Below are 14,495 nucleotides of genomic sequence, written 5' to 3' on the forward strand. Positions count from 1 at the left end.
TCTAAATCAAGTTATTCTCTGTGGGGTAACAAAAAATACAGAGTTGTATTTGTCAGCACAAAGCTTAAAGAGTCACTCATTTGTTACAGTTCCATTACATTTACTGACTGGGCAGCAAAGAGGTAAATTTGTGTCGTTCTGCTCCGCTTTCTCATTATCTCTTTCTCTGTCTTCCACTCTCCTTCTCCCTCTCTTTCTCTCTACCTCTCACTCTCTTCCACTCACTCTCCCTCTCTTTCTCTCTACCTCTCACTCTCTTCCACTCTCTCTCCCTCTCTTTCTCTCTACCTCTCTCTGAGCTGTGCTGTAACAATAGATAGGGGGATGTGAGAAGACGGCCGGCCTTCGCAAAAATAATAGGCAAGGGCAATGGGAAGTGAAAAATAACAATTGTCACCTGCTTTCTTGACTTAATTGAGAGGATTATTACTGTATGTCTGAAATGAAAGACAAAAGAGCATAAGGTTTCATTGCATTAAATATTGTATTTCATAATATTGTACTTGTCAAGGTTTCACGTGATACATCTAAATAATGGAACACAGAATTCTCATGTCACTAGCTTGTAGCCACAAACACTTTGCACTCGACACTCAGCGAACATACAAGTTTAAAAGCAAATATAAAAAGTAATAAATATTTTGTTCTCACACATGCTTCTTTCGGCAAGATACCTTAAGTGTAGTAATTTGAAAACAGATGGTGAAGTTATATATATATATATACACTGGCATGCATACCTCAAACTTACTTAGGCAAGAAAGTAACCTCCCTATTACGTACACAACTGTAGTATATAATGTAAAAAATGATGCAAAAGACAAGATGTGCAGATACTCAAGCCTCTTACATCTAGCCTCCCTACTTGGTAGAGATAAAGTACATGGGGTGAAGTTTGGCCCTGTCACGGTTTAAATGACAGATATCAACAATTTCAACTTCAGCTCGAATATGATAGTTAGACACAAACACTTTCTTTCATTTCTCTCAGTTCATGATGACTGTCCTTGAATACGGTTCCTAGAGGGTTGGGGAGCTGCTGGTGGGGTGTTCTCTGTGTCTGCCGGCAGGCGTTGAACTTCTGTGCCGTCTCTCGTGCCTGTTGCTCTTTTCGACTCTTTCGTGCGTTTGTCTGTGTGGCCCTTTGGCCATTTCCAGGTGTTTCACTAACCTCTTGTGAAATACGGTGTGGAACTGCTGCTCCTGCCAATAGCAAGACAAAGGAGTTAGTCAGCGGGTCAGAGCAGACATAGTAGTTTGTTCACTTTGTGTGTCTGCTCTACATCAAACACTATCCATGACTGATAAACGCCTACTTGGAAGAGAAACATTTGATGAACTCGAAGACCCTCAATTACAGATGTTATTGTGGATGTAGTTTAGATGCTTAATGATGAATTCACATGATAACAAGTCCTGTTTTCTGTTGGTCAATTACGTTAATTTCAGCAAAGCTAAACTGGCCCAGTAACCTTGCTAATGCCGCTGTTGATCACCCACCGTGACTTGCTGGGGCAAGGAAGCAACATAGCGACGGCTCCTGGGCTTGGCGCAGTACGTCTCCATGTAGTTCAAACTGCAACCCTTCAGGCAGCACTGGTCCACGATGCGATGCTCCCGTAGCCTGTAACGACTCCGAAAGCCGGCGGGCTTACCTGGGGAAAACAGAGGACGGGATACAGGACTTCAAACAGAACCCCCTCCATAACTGTGTACCATACCCTTTCCCCTGAGTGGGACTAAAACCAAATGCACTATATTACCAGCTACACTTTATCTATAATACTCTGATGTCTCTTTTTAAAAACTTTTAATGTCATCCTCCTGGGAGCTTGTAGTGTGACACCCAGTCATCACAGCTAATTCATCTATGTGAGTAAGATGAGGTAGGAAGGGGAATTAGGACTTTGAACAGAGAAATCTCATAGGATATGGAATTAGGAAGCGCTTCAATTATTTCATGAATGAGACCAGAGACCAGATGTGGAGCATGAACAATAATAATTGTACATGTATACATATACAAGATGTTGCCATATATATTTATGGTAGCATCTTGCTTTAACAGGATAAGTACCCACCTCCCCCTTTTACAGTCACTGTTGATCACCAATTTTGAAAAGTTACTGCGTGGATAAGAGTTGTAATAACAATGGCTATCATTCTCATGGTGGCAAAGTGTTCTTGTAAGCACTGTGGCTTGTCATTGGATGGGACAGCATGCGATATCAGGTCCTGCAAGTGTCCTTGGTGGACCCGGGGAAAAGGGGATGGGGTGAAAGGTCCCGTGGGTAGCAGGAATTTGTTTTATGGTAAGTTGAAATAGCTCTGCTTTAAAATAAAAGTAGATGAAAGAGTTCAACGGGGTCAGAAAGAGGTGCCGTAGAGGCCACGATGAACCACCGTGACAAGACACACTGGGTCTATTCTATATCTATTCTATCTATACTGAACTAATGAAAAGGGGTCAGACGACCTCCCAAAGAGATCGCAGCAACAAGGGTCTCTTACCGATATGGAAGCCTCTGTCTCCACACACAAACAGCAGATCAGACATGAGTTCAGTCCCACAGCGAGGTTTTTCAGACTTTGTGGGGGTCGGCAGAGACGCCAGACAAAGGACGGAGTACAGCACACAGACACTCCGACAACAAGACACCTGCGGACAGAGAGAAACACGGATTTAGTCTGTATTACAGAAGTAGATCAATTACACATCATCACTCATATGACCCTGCACTACAACTTGGTACCTGACAATCGTCAGTTTCAATCGGGATAAACATGGCTTCTATAATCTTTTCAATACACAAATTGTGATTTCAGTTGTTAACATATAGATCAAGCTGGTGACGATGCATGTTCATGAAGAGGATCAAACGGTTGATGGAGATAAACTGAGGAGATTGTGAGTCCGCCCAGCTGTACAAGAAGATCACACTGCTGCATGAAGTCAGCCTTGATGCTTGTTTTTGTACTTCAAGTTACAAAATATACAGTAGATTTATGAGTCTTAGACAACATAATGGATGATAGCAGCCTTGGGTACGAGCTCATGCTGTCACTCTCACGCTGGGTGGTTTGTTATCAGATGAACTTGAAGGACAATTACAGGATCTCTAGTGGGGCCAACTGGCCCATCACTGTTTTACATTGCATGCTCTCACGCTACCGGGTATCTCACTCTGTGTGATATGCAAAGCTGCACTGGTGGTACACTTGATAAAACAAGCCTTGAGGTCACAACCAGATGTTATCCTTGGCATCCACTGAACTCCAACTAACCCTGCTTTCTCTATTCTCTCTAAGTGAATGGATGTCATTTTAATCAATTAATCTTTGATTGTTAGAATGTTATATATCAGACCTGGGTCAGTTAATATTGGCAAATACTGCCTGGGAGCTCTGGGGCAAAAGTCAACTGTCATTTAAATGACTTTAAAATACTCTATGGCCTCAAGTATTGAGGGGCCACTCTTGTGTATCTAGGATTCAATTTGATGGGGATCTATTTTCAAGAGTCTATGCCTTAAATAAATGTCAAGCTGCATACCTCTGGAATAAAACTAGGTGCATGTGTGGCTTGCAATGCAGAGGATAAAACCAGCCTGAAGATACACCCCAGTCTACCAAGTACCATAACAAAAACATTATCCAGGCTCAGTCATCCTATGCCCTGGGAAGCATCAACCACAACTCTCCTGCTCCGCAAATAAAGAATGACCATATCTAAATACCTTACTCCCGTTAATACAACAAAACAAGCTCAGATAGCCTTTGCAGATGTAGCCGAATTAGTGAGAGCTTCTTCCACTGAGCCCACCCCCAACAGCATCCAGAACATACCTTCAGCGCCCTCTCTCTTGCGGGCGCCCAGTGTGGTGACCGTTCCGAGAACATCCTTTCTGCCTTGCCGTTCATTTGTCTTGTCCTTCGTTCCACGGGAGTAGCATCTCCAAGGCCTCTGAGCGGCGGTTTTATACCCGGCCGGGGGCAGGGGGAGGACCTGGATGAAGACTGAGCCTCCCACCCTCCCTACTCCCCCCCACCCCCACCCCCCCGAGCCGGACAGAAGATTCACTTCTGTATCTGCACCACCTTACGTCCTGCATCTGCTCAACACGCTGTATCGATGCCGTCAGCGAGAGGCCTGCCGCCGCTGTTTGGAAGTTGTTCTGTGGTGCGGAATCTCATTTATGGGAGCCTGGGAGTATGGGTGGCTGAATGGTGAAGGAATCGGGCTAGTAATCTGAAGGTTGCCAGATCGATCCCCGGCCGTGCCAAATGAAGTGTGTCCTTGGGCAAGGCACTTTGCCCTACTTGCCTTGAGGGGAATGTCCCTGTACTTACTGTAAGTCGCTCTGGAAAAGAGCGTCTGCTAGAGGACAAAATGTATTTAGGATTATGTGACACTACAAATATATTTTGTTGAGTAGTGAAGTTATATGTTGGTTTGATATTTTAGTGTGGGCTCTGTCTTGTTTGTAACCAAGTAACACACCCTCTAGTAAAATATACCATAGAGCAGCCATTCCAGACCTTTTCCACTTTGCAGGCTACTTGCTTAGCTCAAACTTGCATGGGCAGCTGCCCAACACATCAGTTCACTTAATTTGCATTTAACAACATAATTCTAACTCTGCAGAAATGACTGAAATAGATGCCTTAGAAATGGGCAAAGAGATGCATTTTTAACCTGAATTGGCAAATGACAACTAAATTGTTCTACTGCTCATGTTGCACGTACCAACACACGATGGACCCAGCATTTTGATTCCTTGGCTTTGACAAAAATGAACAGACTATTGGGAGGAGTCAACGTCAGCTCTCCTTCTGTCTTTGGAGAAGGCAAGACAACAGGAATCAAGCTTGTGATTTACTCAGTGACACTTTTCCATCGTCATCACAGCTGCACTATATCCAGGAGGAAGCAATAACAGATTAGAGTTGATTGTGGAGATAAGGCCAGAGCAAGGAAACGCACAACTTGTTAGTGATAAACAAGAACAAAACATTGACTTTGTACAGACATTGCTTCCTTTATTGAACAAGGTCGGTCGCATTAGAAACACACAAAGAAAAATAAATAAACAAAACTATTCCATTTCACAGCGACCATTAGACTTGGAACTTGAGTGAACCAATTATCGGTGATTGTAGAAGGTTTCAATCCTTTACAATACATTCAATGTTAGGTGAATAACTCCAAACTGTAATGTTCTGGGTTATACTGTGGCATATCATAACTTAAAATGTAATGTTACAGTACTTCAACATCTAATATAAGTGTTTGATTGAAAATTCACAGAACTTAAAATGTAAACTTGCAGTTAAGTGACCCAATATGAATGTCTTTTCCCAAGATTAATAGTTATTCACCTGTATTTACCAAATACTAATATTAAACTCATGTGATGACAACAAACTAAATTGTGCTTTTAAGATCCCCTTTATCAATGTAATCTAGACAAAGTGATTGTCCAGGACACACCGGTCTACTAGGTGTACTGTGAAGAGTGTATTGGCGTCTATGACACCAAACAGTCATCTTAGAGAGCGCAGACTACAGAGGGCAGCCTCACTCTCCCTTAGCTTGGCTCTGATGCGGTCGATCGCTTCCTCGCGGGCCAACTGATCAAAGTCGAAGCCATAATGTTGTTCGGGGGTTGAGAAAGCCGGCACTAGCGGATGTTCCGCTCCCCAACTTTGACCACCGCCTCCCACAGTCCCATCCTCAGTATCGTCCATCTCTAAGTGCATGCCGCTGTCGCTGCTTTGGGATTCCCTTTGGACGTTTGGGCTGTCACTCGACTCATCAGCGGTGTCAGAAGTTGGGTCTTTCCCTTTGATGACAACGGTGTTGAAATCTGTAACATGTGCCTCCGTTCCACTTATAGCTTCAATCTCCTCCTCGCCTTTAACGTCCCAGACATTTTCTGTTCCGTCTTCCTCCTCGCCACGCTTTTTAGGAGTAGAACACTTAATACCAGTGCGACCACCAACCTCCTCAATATCTTCGTTTGAAAGAGGGTTAGGGCAGAATATTTTAGAGGGAGATTGTTCATATCCCTGGTTCATAGGGTTGTTATTCACCACACTCAGGACCTCCACTTTCTGTTTCAGATCTGTGTTTTGTGTCTTCTTCGATGACCCGTTACCACTTGATCCATCTTGTTCACTTGCATTCTGGGGTAGAGACACATTACAGACATGCCCTCAAGTCATGAACTGAGATTAAATGGTTACATACACTGCTTCACAATTACAGGGTGGGACTTGATCAAATGCAAGCATCAGAACATGAACTGCGAACAATAATTATCTATAAATTGTGTCACAGTGGAAAAAACCTTTGACTAAATCCTAACAAATAAAAAATAAATAGGTTCAAATTGGTAAACTGATTCACTTACAACAAGGGTGTCCAAATCCGGTCCTCAAGGGCCGCTGTCCTGCATGTTTTAGATGTTTCCCTGCTCCAACACACCTGATTCAATTAAATGGATGGTTATAACGACCATTCATTAGAATCAGGTGAGCTGGATCAGGGAAACATCTAAAACATGCAGGACAGCGGCCCTCGAGGACCGGATTTGGACCCCCCTGACTTTACATGGTGTGTGTAGAGGGCATCTACCTTAGGCTGCTGCTGTGATGTGGACTGCAGAAGTGTTGGGTACTGGGAGGGGAGTCTGGACAAAGTCACCTGGATGAAGCGCGTCACACCAAACCTCTGAAGAAATGCCCTCTCTCTCCGGGTATTATCACAAGTAGAGTCAGACGGCGCAGGATGAGACTAGCGACAAGGAAACATGACAAACAGCAAACTGCCTTTTCAGAGACTGCATTTGCAACTTTACATCTCCATAATGTGGAAAGTTGCACATTTGGGGTCTTTTTATGAGGTATATATGCTATGCAAGTTTACCATGTCATGCACACAAGTAGGCCTACTGTTTTCTAAGTATATGCAATAAAAACTAAGACAGGGATTTGGGCAGATATGGTAAGGAGTCAGGGCCTTTACCGTTTGTTTTGCTGAAACAGCAGGCGATTCAAGAACCAACTTTCTCTGTGGCTTAAACGGCAGAGCAGGTGTCACACAGTTCCCCCTTGGGCCTCTGATTCGATCAGGTTTCTTGAGTGACAGAAAGATCCTCCTGTTGTGGATAATGATGGCATCTTTGGGGCATCTCATGGCAGTGCCATGGGGGAGAGGGCTAGTCTGGGCAGGGATCCGCCACTTCTCATTTCCACTAACTTTCACTGGCAAAAACCCTCCCAGGACCCTCAAGGCAACACAGTTGGAGGAGACAAAGGCCATGTGGTAAGGACCAGAGATGGTCTTCAGCTCCTGGGTCACCAACGAGGCCATGTTGTTCTTGGCCATGTCAGATGTGTCGAGCTTGTTCTGTGAACGTACTCGCTCTCTGATGACCACCGGAGAGATCCAAATGACAGAGGGGTTGGAGCTTCTATGGCCGCAGCGAGAACGTTGCACACCCATCCGTTGCTGGACGGAGACTCGGAGGGACCCAATAGGGACGGTCATTACTTCTGCCTCTCTGGGAATGTATATCTCAAAGTTATCCAGGGTATCCATGCCCCGCATCTTGTCCCCTTTAAATCCAGTCTGACTGTAAGCTGAAGAAAAGTGTAGACAATTTAACCGCGCTAGCATCACAATATTAAATATTGATAGCATTCGTTATACTTTTCCGCAATAACCTACCAAAAGCTACCATGCTTTTTATTTATGTGTTTAAAATCGCTGTCTTACAGCATGCTATCTAAATGCTCTTCTAGGAAACAACGGCCGTGCAAATACTTGGCTAATTGGTCAACTCCGGCTAGCAAGCAACGTTTACCAGCCATCTTAGTAGTTGGTAATGCATAGATTAAAGAACACGAGGCAGATCATTTTACACAAAAAGCTATATAGTTGGGCATTATCTTCCTAACCATAACGATAAATTGCCTACTAAGAAAGCACGTTCCAGTTGTCTCGAGCTTCTTCATGAACGCCGTGGTACGTACCTGAATGCACTTCAGAGTGCGAGGGAGAAGCTTTCTGAAGTTAACCAAAACTAACGTTTCCGACGGTCTTGATGAAAGACCTAAAACACAGCTGCTGCTGCTGTTGTTGTTGCTGCTGCTGGTGGTGGTGGTGACGACTGTGTGATGATACACTATGGCCACGCGGAGGGCTGTTTTCCTATGGAAAATCTTTAGCTCTAGCGACATCAAACTACAAGCCCTAGATAAGCCTTTATGACGGGATGAATCCATGATTGTAGTTCTTTAAACTTCCGGATATAAACGAAAATATATACTTTCTGAATGAGTAACGTTATGAAAACAAAACATTATGAAACAATAATGTAATACACTACTGCACAATACATATCATCCGTATTGCAAACGACCTAATAAAGAATATGTTAAGTGTAGAGGCCAGGTTGAGGGGGAAAAAAGAAAAAATGATTTCAACTAGCCAGTCAATTTACTGGTTTATTAGCCATGTAAATAATGATAATATAAATAATTCACATTATATATAAACATCATAAAAGGTACCAATATTCAGTGTTCATGTGTTGTACTACCATACCAACTACAAATGAAAACAATATAAAACTGGAGCAAATTGTTTAAATGAACAGTTTAAATCTAAACAAAAAATATATGCAACAATCCTGTGTGGAAAAACTCGAGCGGAGTAGCAGTCGTGAAATATGTGAATTATCAGTTAGACCACTGCAATCTAGTGTCTAATAAAAATGATACAGCTAAAACTGTTATAAATGACTGTACATAAATATATGAAATATTGACCCTAAACAAAGCATTTGGATAACTCAGTCGCTGTTCTTTCTCAACATCTCAAGAGCAGCCTCTTTTTCCCTCAGAAGTTCTTTCAAGCGTCTGATTTTCTCATGACGCTTGATTTCATCAGGGTCCATGGGTGTTGTAGAGAAGAGGTCGACGGCTGAGATCTCTCTAGCCGAACTTTGGCACGTCTCCCTCACGGTCGAGAGACACAGAGGCTCCACAGATGCCATGGCGATGTCTTCACATGGAGATTTTTGTTCTGAACCTTCTGATACATTGACAACACATGCATTAGGTATAGGACTTGAACTTATTAGAGCCTCTTTAGTATTGTCTGAATCAGGAGATGCTATTGGGCCATTTTCGTTTTTTTGCATTTTGGTATCGTTTGGGCATTCGTCACTGCTCTCTTGAGGACACTCCTGGTGGCAGAAAAAAGTAAATCGTAGCATTAAGTGTCAGATTTGTTTTTTAATGAACTGGTAAAAAGGAGAAACAAAATGTTACCTGTGTTTTTTCATGTTTCCTCTTGTTTAAGTTAATCTGCGACCCTTGAATCAATTTACGGATACCCTCCAATGCACTTTTTGATATGGGTCCAATCTGAGGAAGCACTTTTGGAGGAATCTCAGGTTGTACATCGTCAATCCTTTTTAAGATAATTTTAACATCGGATGTAATCCCAAACATCCGTTTAAGACCGCTCTGAAAAAGGGACACAAATTCATAAAATCTTGCTGAATTTGTGAATGGGCAACCAGAAGGCAAACTAGCTAGTGCAATCTAGGTAGATGGTTTCTCCTACCTGATTTTGATTGGTATCCTTTTCTGCTTGTACAGAAGCATTGCTGTTTGCGCTATCCATGTCTTTGGAGGTGACATCTGGCTGCTCATTCATTGTTTCTTGTTGATCACTTGGAACAGTCATGTTTTCTGCTATTTTCGGAGTAACGACAACATCCTGTGATGTCAGTGTTTCCTTGACAGATTGATCAGCCAAAACCTTTACTGCCTGGTCAGTAATGGAGGTGACAGCTGGCTGCTTATTCCTTGCTTCTTGTTGATCGCTTGGAACGGTCATGTTTTCTGCTATTTTTGGGGTAACGTCAACATCCTGTGATGTCACTGTTTCCTTGACAGATTGATCAGCCAAAACCTTTACTGCCTGGTCAGTTGCCAAGGAATCTTTCACTTCCATGCTGGACAAAGTACCCGGACAGGTGTTCATTCTCTGACCAGCGATATTGTCAAGACTGGTGTTCAACTCTTGGTCAGTTGCTGTAGAGATTGGCACATCTTGGGTCATGTCAATGTCTGGACAACTTCCTTCTGACAAGACATTAAAACTGCTCTGAGTATCAATCAAATTCTGTTCACCCATAGTATTTTGACGCGTGACAGATTCCGGCCCAGACTTTAACTTATTCCCCAGGTCTCTTTTCATCTGGTGTAAGCTGAATCTAAAGATGGGTTTGGGCGGGATGTATGAGACAAATATTACATTGGAGTCTTCATCCTCATGTGTCACTGGCAGACTTTTGTCTGTCTCAGTTAGTTTAGCAGTTGGTTTTGCCTGGAGGGTCGGGTCATCCTGAGAGTCATCATCACACAGGTCAATAACCTCATCTGGTCCATCTGGGATAACAATGGATTTGGAATCTGATTGGTTTTTATCTGACGTTTGAGATTCAATGGAAGGGTTTAAGAGCAGGGATGGTAAGAAAGTTCTACCCTGACTGCTTCTGCCTCTACCTATTGGTTTTTCACAAAGGCTTCCAATGGCCCCCAATGGTTTTGCCATCAGCTTACAAAGTTCAGGGGTTTTCTTGGCCACAAAATACACCTTCCCATTACACATCACCAAGGCATTGTCTCTCACTTGTCCTGCTTTTGTCTGAGTTTTCGGACTCAATGGATTTTCTGCTGTAACTTCTTGTACCTTGCTGGTTTTTTCCCTTTCTGCCACGGTCTTCAGGATTTCAGAGGCCATAACGGAGGGATTTACAGGAACAAGGCAGGGAGCAGGTGAGCCATCCTGCTCTTCAATTATCCACCTGATAGGAGTAACTGGCTTTGAGCCGTCCTTGGCAACAGTCCCTGGCGACCGTTTTGAGGGCATTGATGAGGATGCAGAGGGTGTCTGTTCAGAAATTTTCTGTGGAGTATTGGGGGAGGAAGCTACAGTTGGACAGGGCTGCAAACTACCTTGGTTCATGGTTGTCACAGGCGAGACATAGAGAACTGTGGGAGAATTTGCTGCCGAGGTAAAAAGCTGCTTCTTAATGCCTGGAGGGAGTGCAGACATTGGTAGGGTTTTAACTTGCGCATTGGGGGGTATCTGCAGGTACTGTCCATTGGGGAGCACAGGTGATTTGACAGTGACCGGCATCTTGTTTGTATTTGGAAGTGATAATGCCATCCCACTCTTTGGTGAATGTGTCACAGGCGAAACTACCTGAGGTGCACTTGAAGGTTTCAGTGAGGCATGACTCTGTTTTAAAGAATTCTGTTGTGAAACATCTACTCTATGGCCTCTTCCTAGTCCGTGCACTGGATTTGGAGTGCCAGTAATGTTAAATTGTTGCTTCTTCACTCCATTATTTGAGGGTTGAATAGTTGACATATTTCTAACAATGGGTGCAGAGGCAAAGTTCATGACAACCGCTCTCTGTGGTTCAACCGTCTGCACTGCGGGAAGGCTTGTTTGCGATGGAACGAACTGTCCGTTGATCTTTTGGACAGGAATCAGCTGCATGACATTTCGTCCATCGGCTCCCACAGCAGGCATTGCTTGGTAAAACACACCTGTCCCACTGCACAAGAGATAGCGGAGCAAAATCAAATATTGATCACACTGGCAAACATGCTGCAAATAATCCACAATGAATGAAGTTTACCTTTAAATATTGCATTTCTCAGGATTGTTTTCCATAGATTTCCATAGAACACACTAGGTCAGTATGTATAGGCCTACACTAGCATGCATTTGACATACAATCAGTTACAACACCAATATGTTTGATTATTTGCCAATCATTCATAATTTAGTGATACAAAGTTTATGTTTTGTTAACCAAGTTGATGAGGAATAGAAAATACCTCTGTTGTTTCTGTGCATACAGGCTTGATATGTTAGTCATCATAACATAACATATAAGCTTGTCTACTGTTTAGTTAGGGTGTAGTTACAAATTCCATATCCTATAAGATGTAATATTTTATAATCCTTTGTATTGTAACCATCACAAAATCCTTTGGAACATCAACTAATCTCACTATACCCTGCCACAATTACATACAAATCTGTTTAGTAGAAAATGTATATCCATTACAACATCCATTTGGGAAATCTTAAACTTGGCAAACAACTAAAGCTAAATGGGTAACTTCTACTACTATGAATTCAAAGCTTTAGGTTAGAGTGCCCACGCCAGTTTAAAGGTTACTCAAAAGTTTCATAAAAAGAGGAATACTTTGACAAACCATGACATCATCAGTAGATTAGTTTAACTGTATACATATACAATTAAAACGGTTTAAAAACGGTTTAAAAAAAACAAACACCATATAAACTTAGAGAGTACAATTTCTGGTGAAATTGTAATGTGTGCTTGCTTGCTTGCTTCGGTTGCAGATGGGTCCGTTTATTATGAAACAAGCTGAACCCCCTTTGAAACAAACTATTTTAACAACTTTGTCACCGAGAATGTGCTTGTAATACTGGCAGTATTTTTCAGATGGAATCGCGACTCAAACAGTACCAGCTGCTATAACTGAAAATATGCCCCAAAACACGTAAATAAGCTTGATATTTATTTAGGGGGAATTGGCTAATTCAAAAGAAGTTTGCTGGAAGCGATCTTTGTCAGTAAGAAAGCTTAGAGCCCTGCGTGGAGAAGCTGAATTGTGCTACAGCAAGATAGTGTCGATAGCCTAGCTGCTAGAGCAAGATAGCCTAGCTGCTGTTGCTAACGCTAGCCAAACTTCACTGAGTGAAGTTGAATGCGCGTTTATTTACAGAAAAAAGTGTATGCTGTGTCATTGAAGACAGCGACACCACACAAGCGTGAGTTTAAGTACATTATTTAATTTGACATTTACTTACTGTACATGCAAGTCTTGAATTGCCAAAATATATGACGCTGTTTGTACACCAGGACGTCGTATCTATGCATCGTTGCTGCTCATGTGTGCTGACGTTGTGACGTAGGCTAGCACCGAGTTCCCTTGTGCGACAAAAGGCACTTTTTGCCACAAACACTTAATTCAAGCCTAAACCGTGCAACGGAACGTAAATAAAATAAAAGCAACGCAATCGCTAACAACACAAATCTTTTGACACCGGCGTTGTCTACATAGCGCAAATATTGAGGGATCCTTAGGGGTGGTTATGCCCCACATCTGTGTTTACATGGTAGGACAAACCACTGTTTTCCAGCACCTGTTCGGCTAAAGCCCTGCATCTATGTTGCTACAAAGTACGCCTTCTCCAAACAAAAAAAAGATGATTATCAAATGATGTTTGAAAGTGGATCTTGCACTGCTTTGTGTGCATTTCTCTTATGCAATAGTAATAAATATGTTACCTGGCTGCTGTAATGCCCTTAGTAAAAACTCTACTTCAAGAATAAAAAATAGTTTCAAACTATTTTATAATTTTTCAAGTTATTCTATCCATAGCTGAATATCAATATCATATATCGTCAATATCATCCTAAGGCTAATTGCCAATTGGAAATTCATAGGCCTATTTAAATATACAGTACCTCATACTTCTACAAATGGCCCCTTTACAATTGTTCAATTTCACCACACCTTGCATATTACACTCCTAAACCACTAAGGTATCAACATTGAGCTGGTCTTAATGTCTCAATATAAGTGTACACTAGCAAAAATGTCCACTAAATTAGAGCTAAAGTTCTAGTTTCAGACTTCAACATTCTGCAAGTCATTTCGATTCTTACCTGTGACCAGTACCGTGATGTGCCATTGCAAGCCAATATTCCAAACCAGCCAAGTTGACGTTGAATAAACTCAGGATTGTAGCCTGCAGTACAGGCTACGAAAGGAAATGGTAACGGACTAATCCTACCGTTGGTCACGATAGCAAAACATGGCGTCGGGGTTCTCAAGTACGTTGCTTTTACAACCGAAATGGCTGCCGATCAGGTTCTTTATTATAGCTGTTGCGCCATCTAGACGAATGTTTCGCCACTCCGTCTAGCAATCTAAGATAGCAAAACAAGCTTGAAGCTATCCTGTTACGTTACAGACTGGCTTATTCAGAGGAACGTTATTGTCTTCTACTTTGTTTAAACGTTCACGTGTTTAATTTCGAATTCCTTGTTTGAACCAAGCCTAAACTAATCACTGTGCGTAACGTTATTTTACAGTTATAAACAATTGGCAAGTTTTGCCCCATTTAACCACATCTGTTTACTTTCTAGCCGTCGACATTTACCGGATATCTGAGGTGAACTTCCTTCTGTGGTGTGTTACACTTCCGCGACGTTACATGGGCTGTGTTCAAGAGACGGCAACAAACATAGTTCTGAACAGTTCATAACACTAAATGAAAATAGAGCAGTATATAGTAGGACTGTTCGGTTCACACCACAATTTCATGTGCAAATGTAGTAGCAGAAATCTCGATAGAAACA

At 42.3% G+C, this 14,495-nt stretch overlaps 3 protein-coding genes across 7 annotated transcripts; all 3 read right to left on the bottom strand.

Annotated features, from left to right (window-relative positions):
* Positions 1 to 508: 508 nt before the first annotated feature.
* igf3 (insulin-like growth factor 3) lies at positions 509 to 3,932 on the bottom strand. Its single transcript, XM_084680723.1, has 4 exons — positions 3,847 to 3,932; positions 2,512 to 2,659; positions 1,501 to 1,655; positions 509 to 1,203 (listed from the first exon to the last, which is right to left on the bottom strand). The coding sequence occupies exons 1-4, from the start codon at positions 3,919 to 3,921 to the stop codon at positions 1,021 to 1,023; spliced, it is 561 nt and encodes a 186-aa protein (XP_084536849.1). The 5' UTR covers positions 3,922 to 3,932; the 3' UTR covers positions 509 to 1,020.
* A 1,082-nt stretch (positions 3,933 to 5,014) lies between these two features.
* Positions 5,015 to 8,398, bottom strand: LOC146252558 (uncharacterized). 3 transcript variants are annotated; one of them, XM_084680200.1, is made up of 4 exons: positions 8,038 to 8,398; positions 7,028 to 7,644; positions 6,638 to 6,796; positions 5,015 to 6,186 (listed from the first exon to the last, which is right to left on the bottom strand). In XM_084680200.1, exons 2-4 carry the CDS (start codon positions 7,610 to 7,612, stop codon positions 5,545 to 5,547), a joined length of 1,386 nt encoding a protein of 461 aa, XP_084536326.1. In that variant the 5' UTR covers positions 7,613 to 7,644; positions 8,038 to 8,398; the 3' UTR covers positions 5,015 to 5,544. The 3 variants fall into 3 exon arrangements, with proteins under 3 accessions (XP_084536326.1, XP_084536324.1, XP_084536325.1); XM_084680198.1 differs by lacking the exon at positions 8,038 to 8,398 and adding an exon at positions 7,983 to 8,002; XM_084680199.1 differs by lacking the exon at positions 8,038 to 8,398 and adding an exon at positions 7,733 to 7,958.
* Positions 8,399 to 8,498: 100 nt separating this feature from the next.
* lrif1 (ligand dependent nuclear receptor interacting factor 1) lies at positions 8,499 to 14,392 on the bottom strand. Of its 3 annotated transcripts, none has more exons than XM_084680197.1 (4): positions 14,297 to 14,392; positions 9,638 to 11,645; positions 9,340 to 9,537; positions 8,499 to 9,254 (listed from the first exon to the last, which is right to left on the bottom strand). In XM_084680197.1, exons 2-4 carry the CDS (start codon positions 11,618 to 11,620, stop codon positions 8,859 to 8,861), a joined length of 2,577 nt encoding a protein of 858 aa, XP_084536323.1. In that variant the 5' UTR covers positions 11,621 to 11,645; positions 14,297 to 14,392; the 3' UTR covers positions 8,499 to 8,858. The 3 variants fall into 3 exon arrangements, with proteins under 3 accessions (XP_084536323.1, XP_084536321.1, XP_084536322.1); XM_084680195.1 differs by lacking the exon at positions 14,297 to 14,392 and adding an exon at positions 13,800 to 14,284; XM_084680196.1 differs by lacking the exon at positions 14,297 to 14,392 and adding an exon at positions 12,938 to 13,296.
* Positions 14,393 to 14,495: the final 103 nt, after the last annotated feature.

This window comes from Hypomesus nipponensis, chromosome 18, assembly GCF_054491055.1.
Source record: "Hypomesus nipponensis isolate SF chromosome 18, ASM5449105v1, whole genome shotgun sequence".
Classification (NCBI taxonomy): Eukaryota; Metazoa; Chordata; class Actinopteri; order Osmeriformes; family Osmeridae; genus Hypomesus; species Hypomesus nipponensis.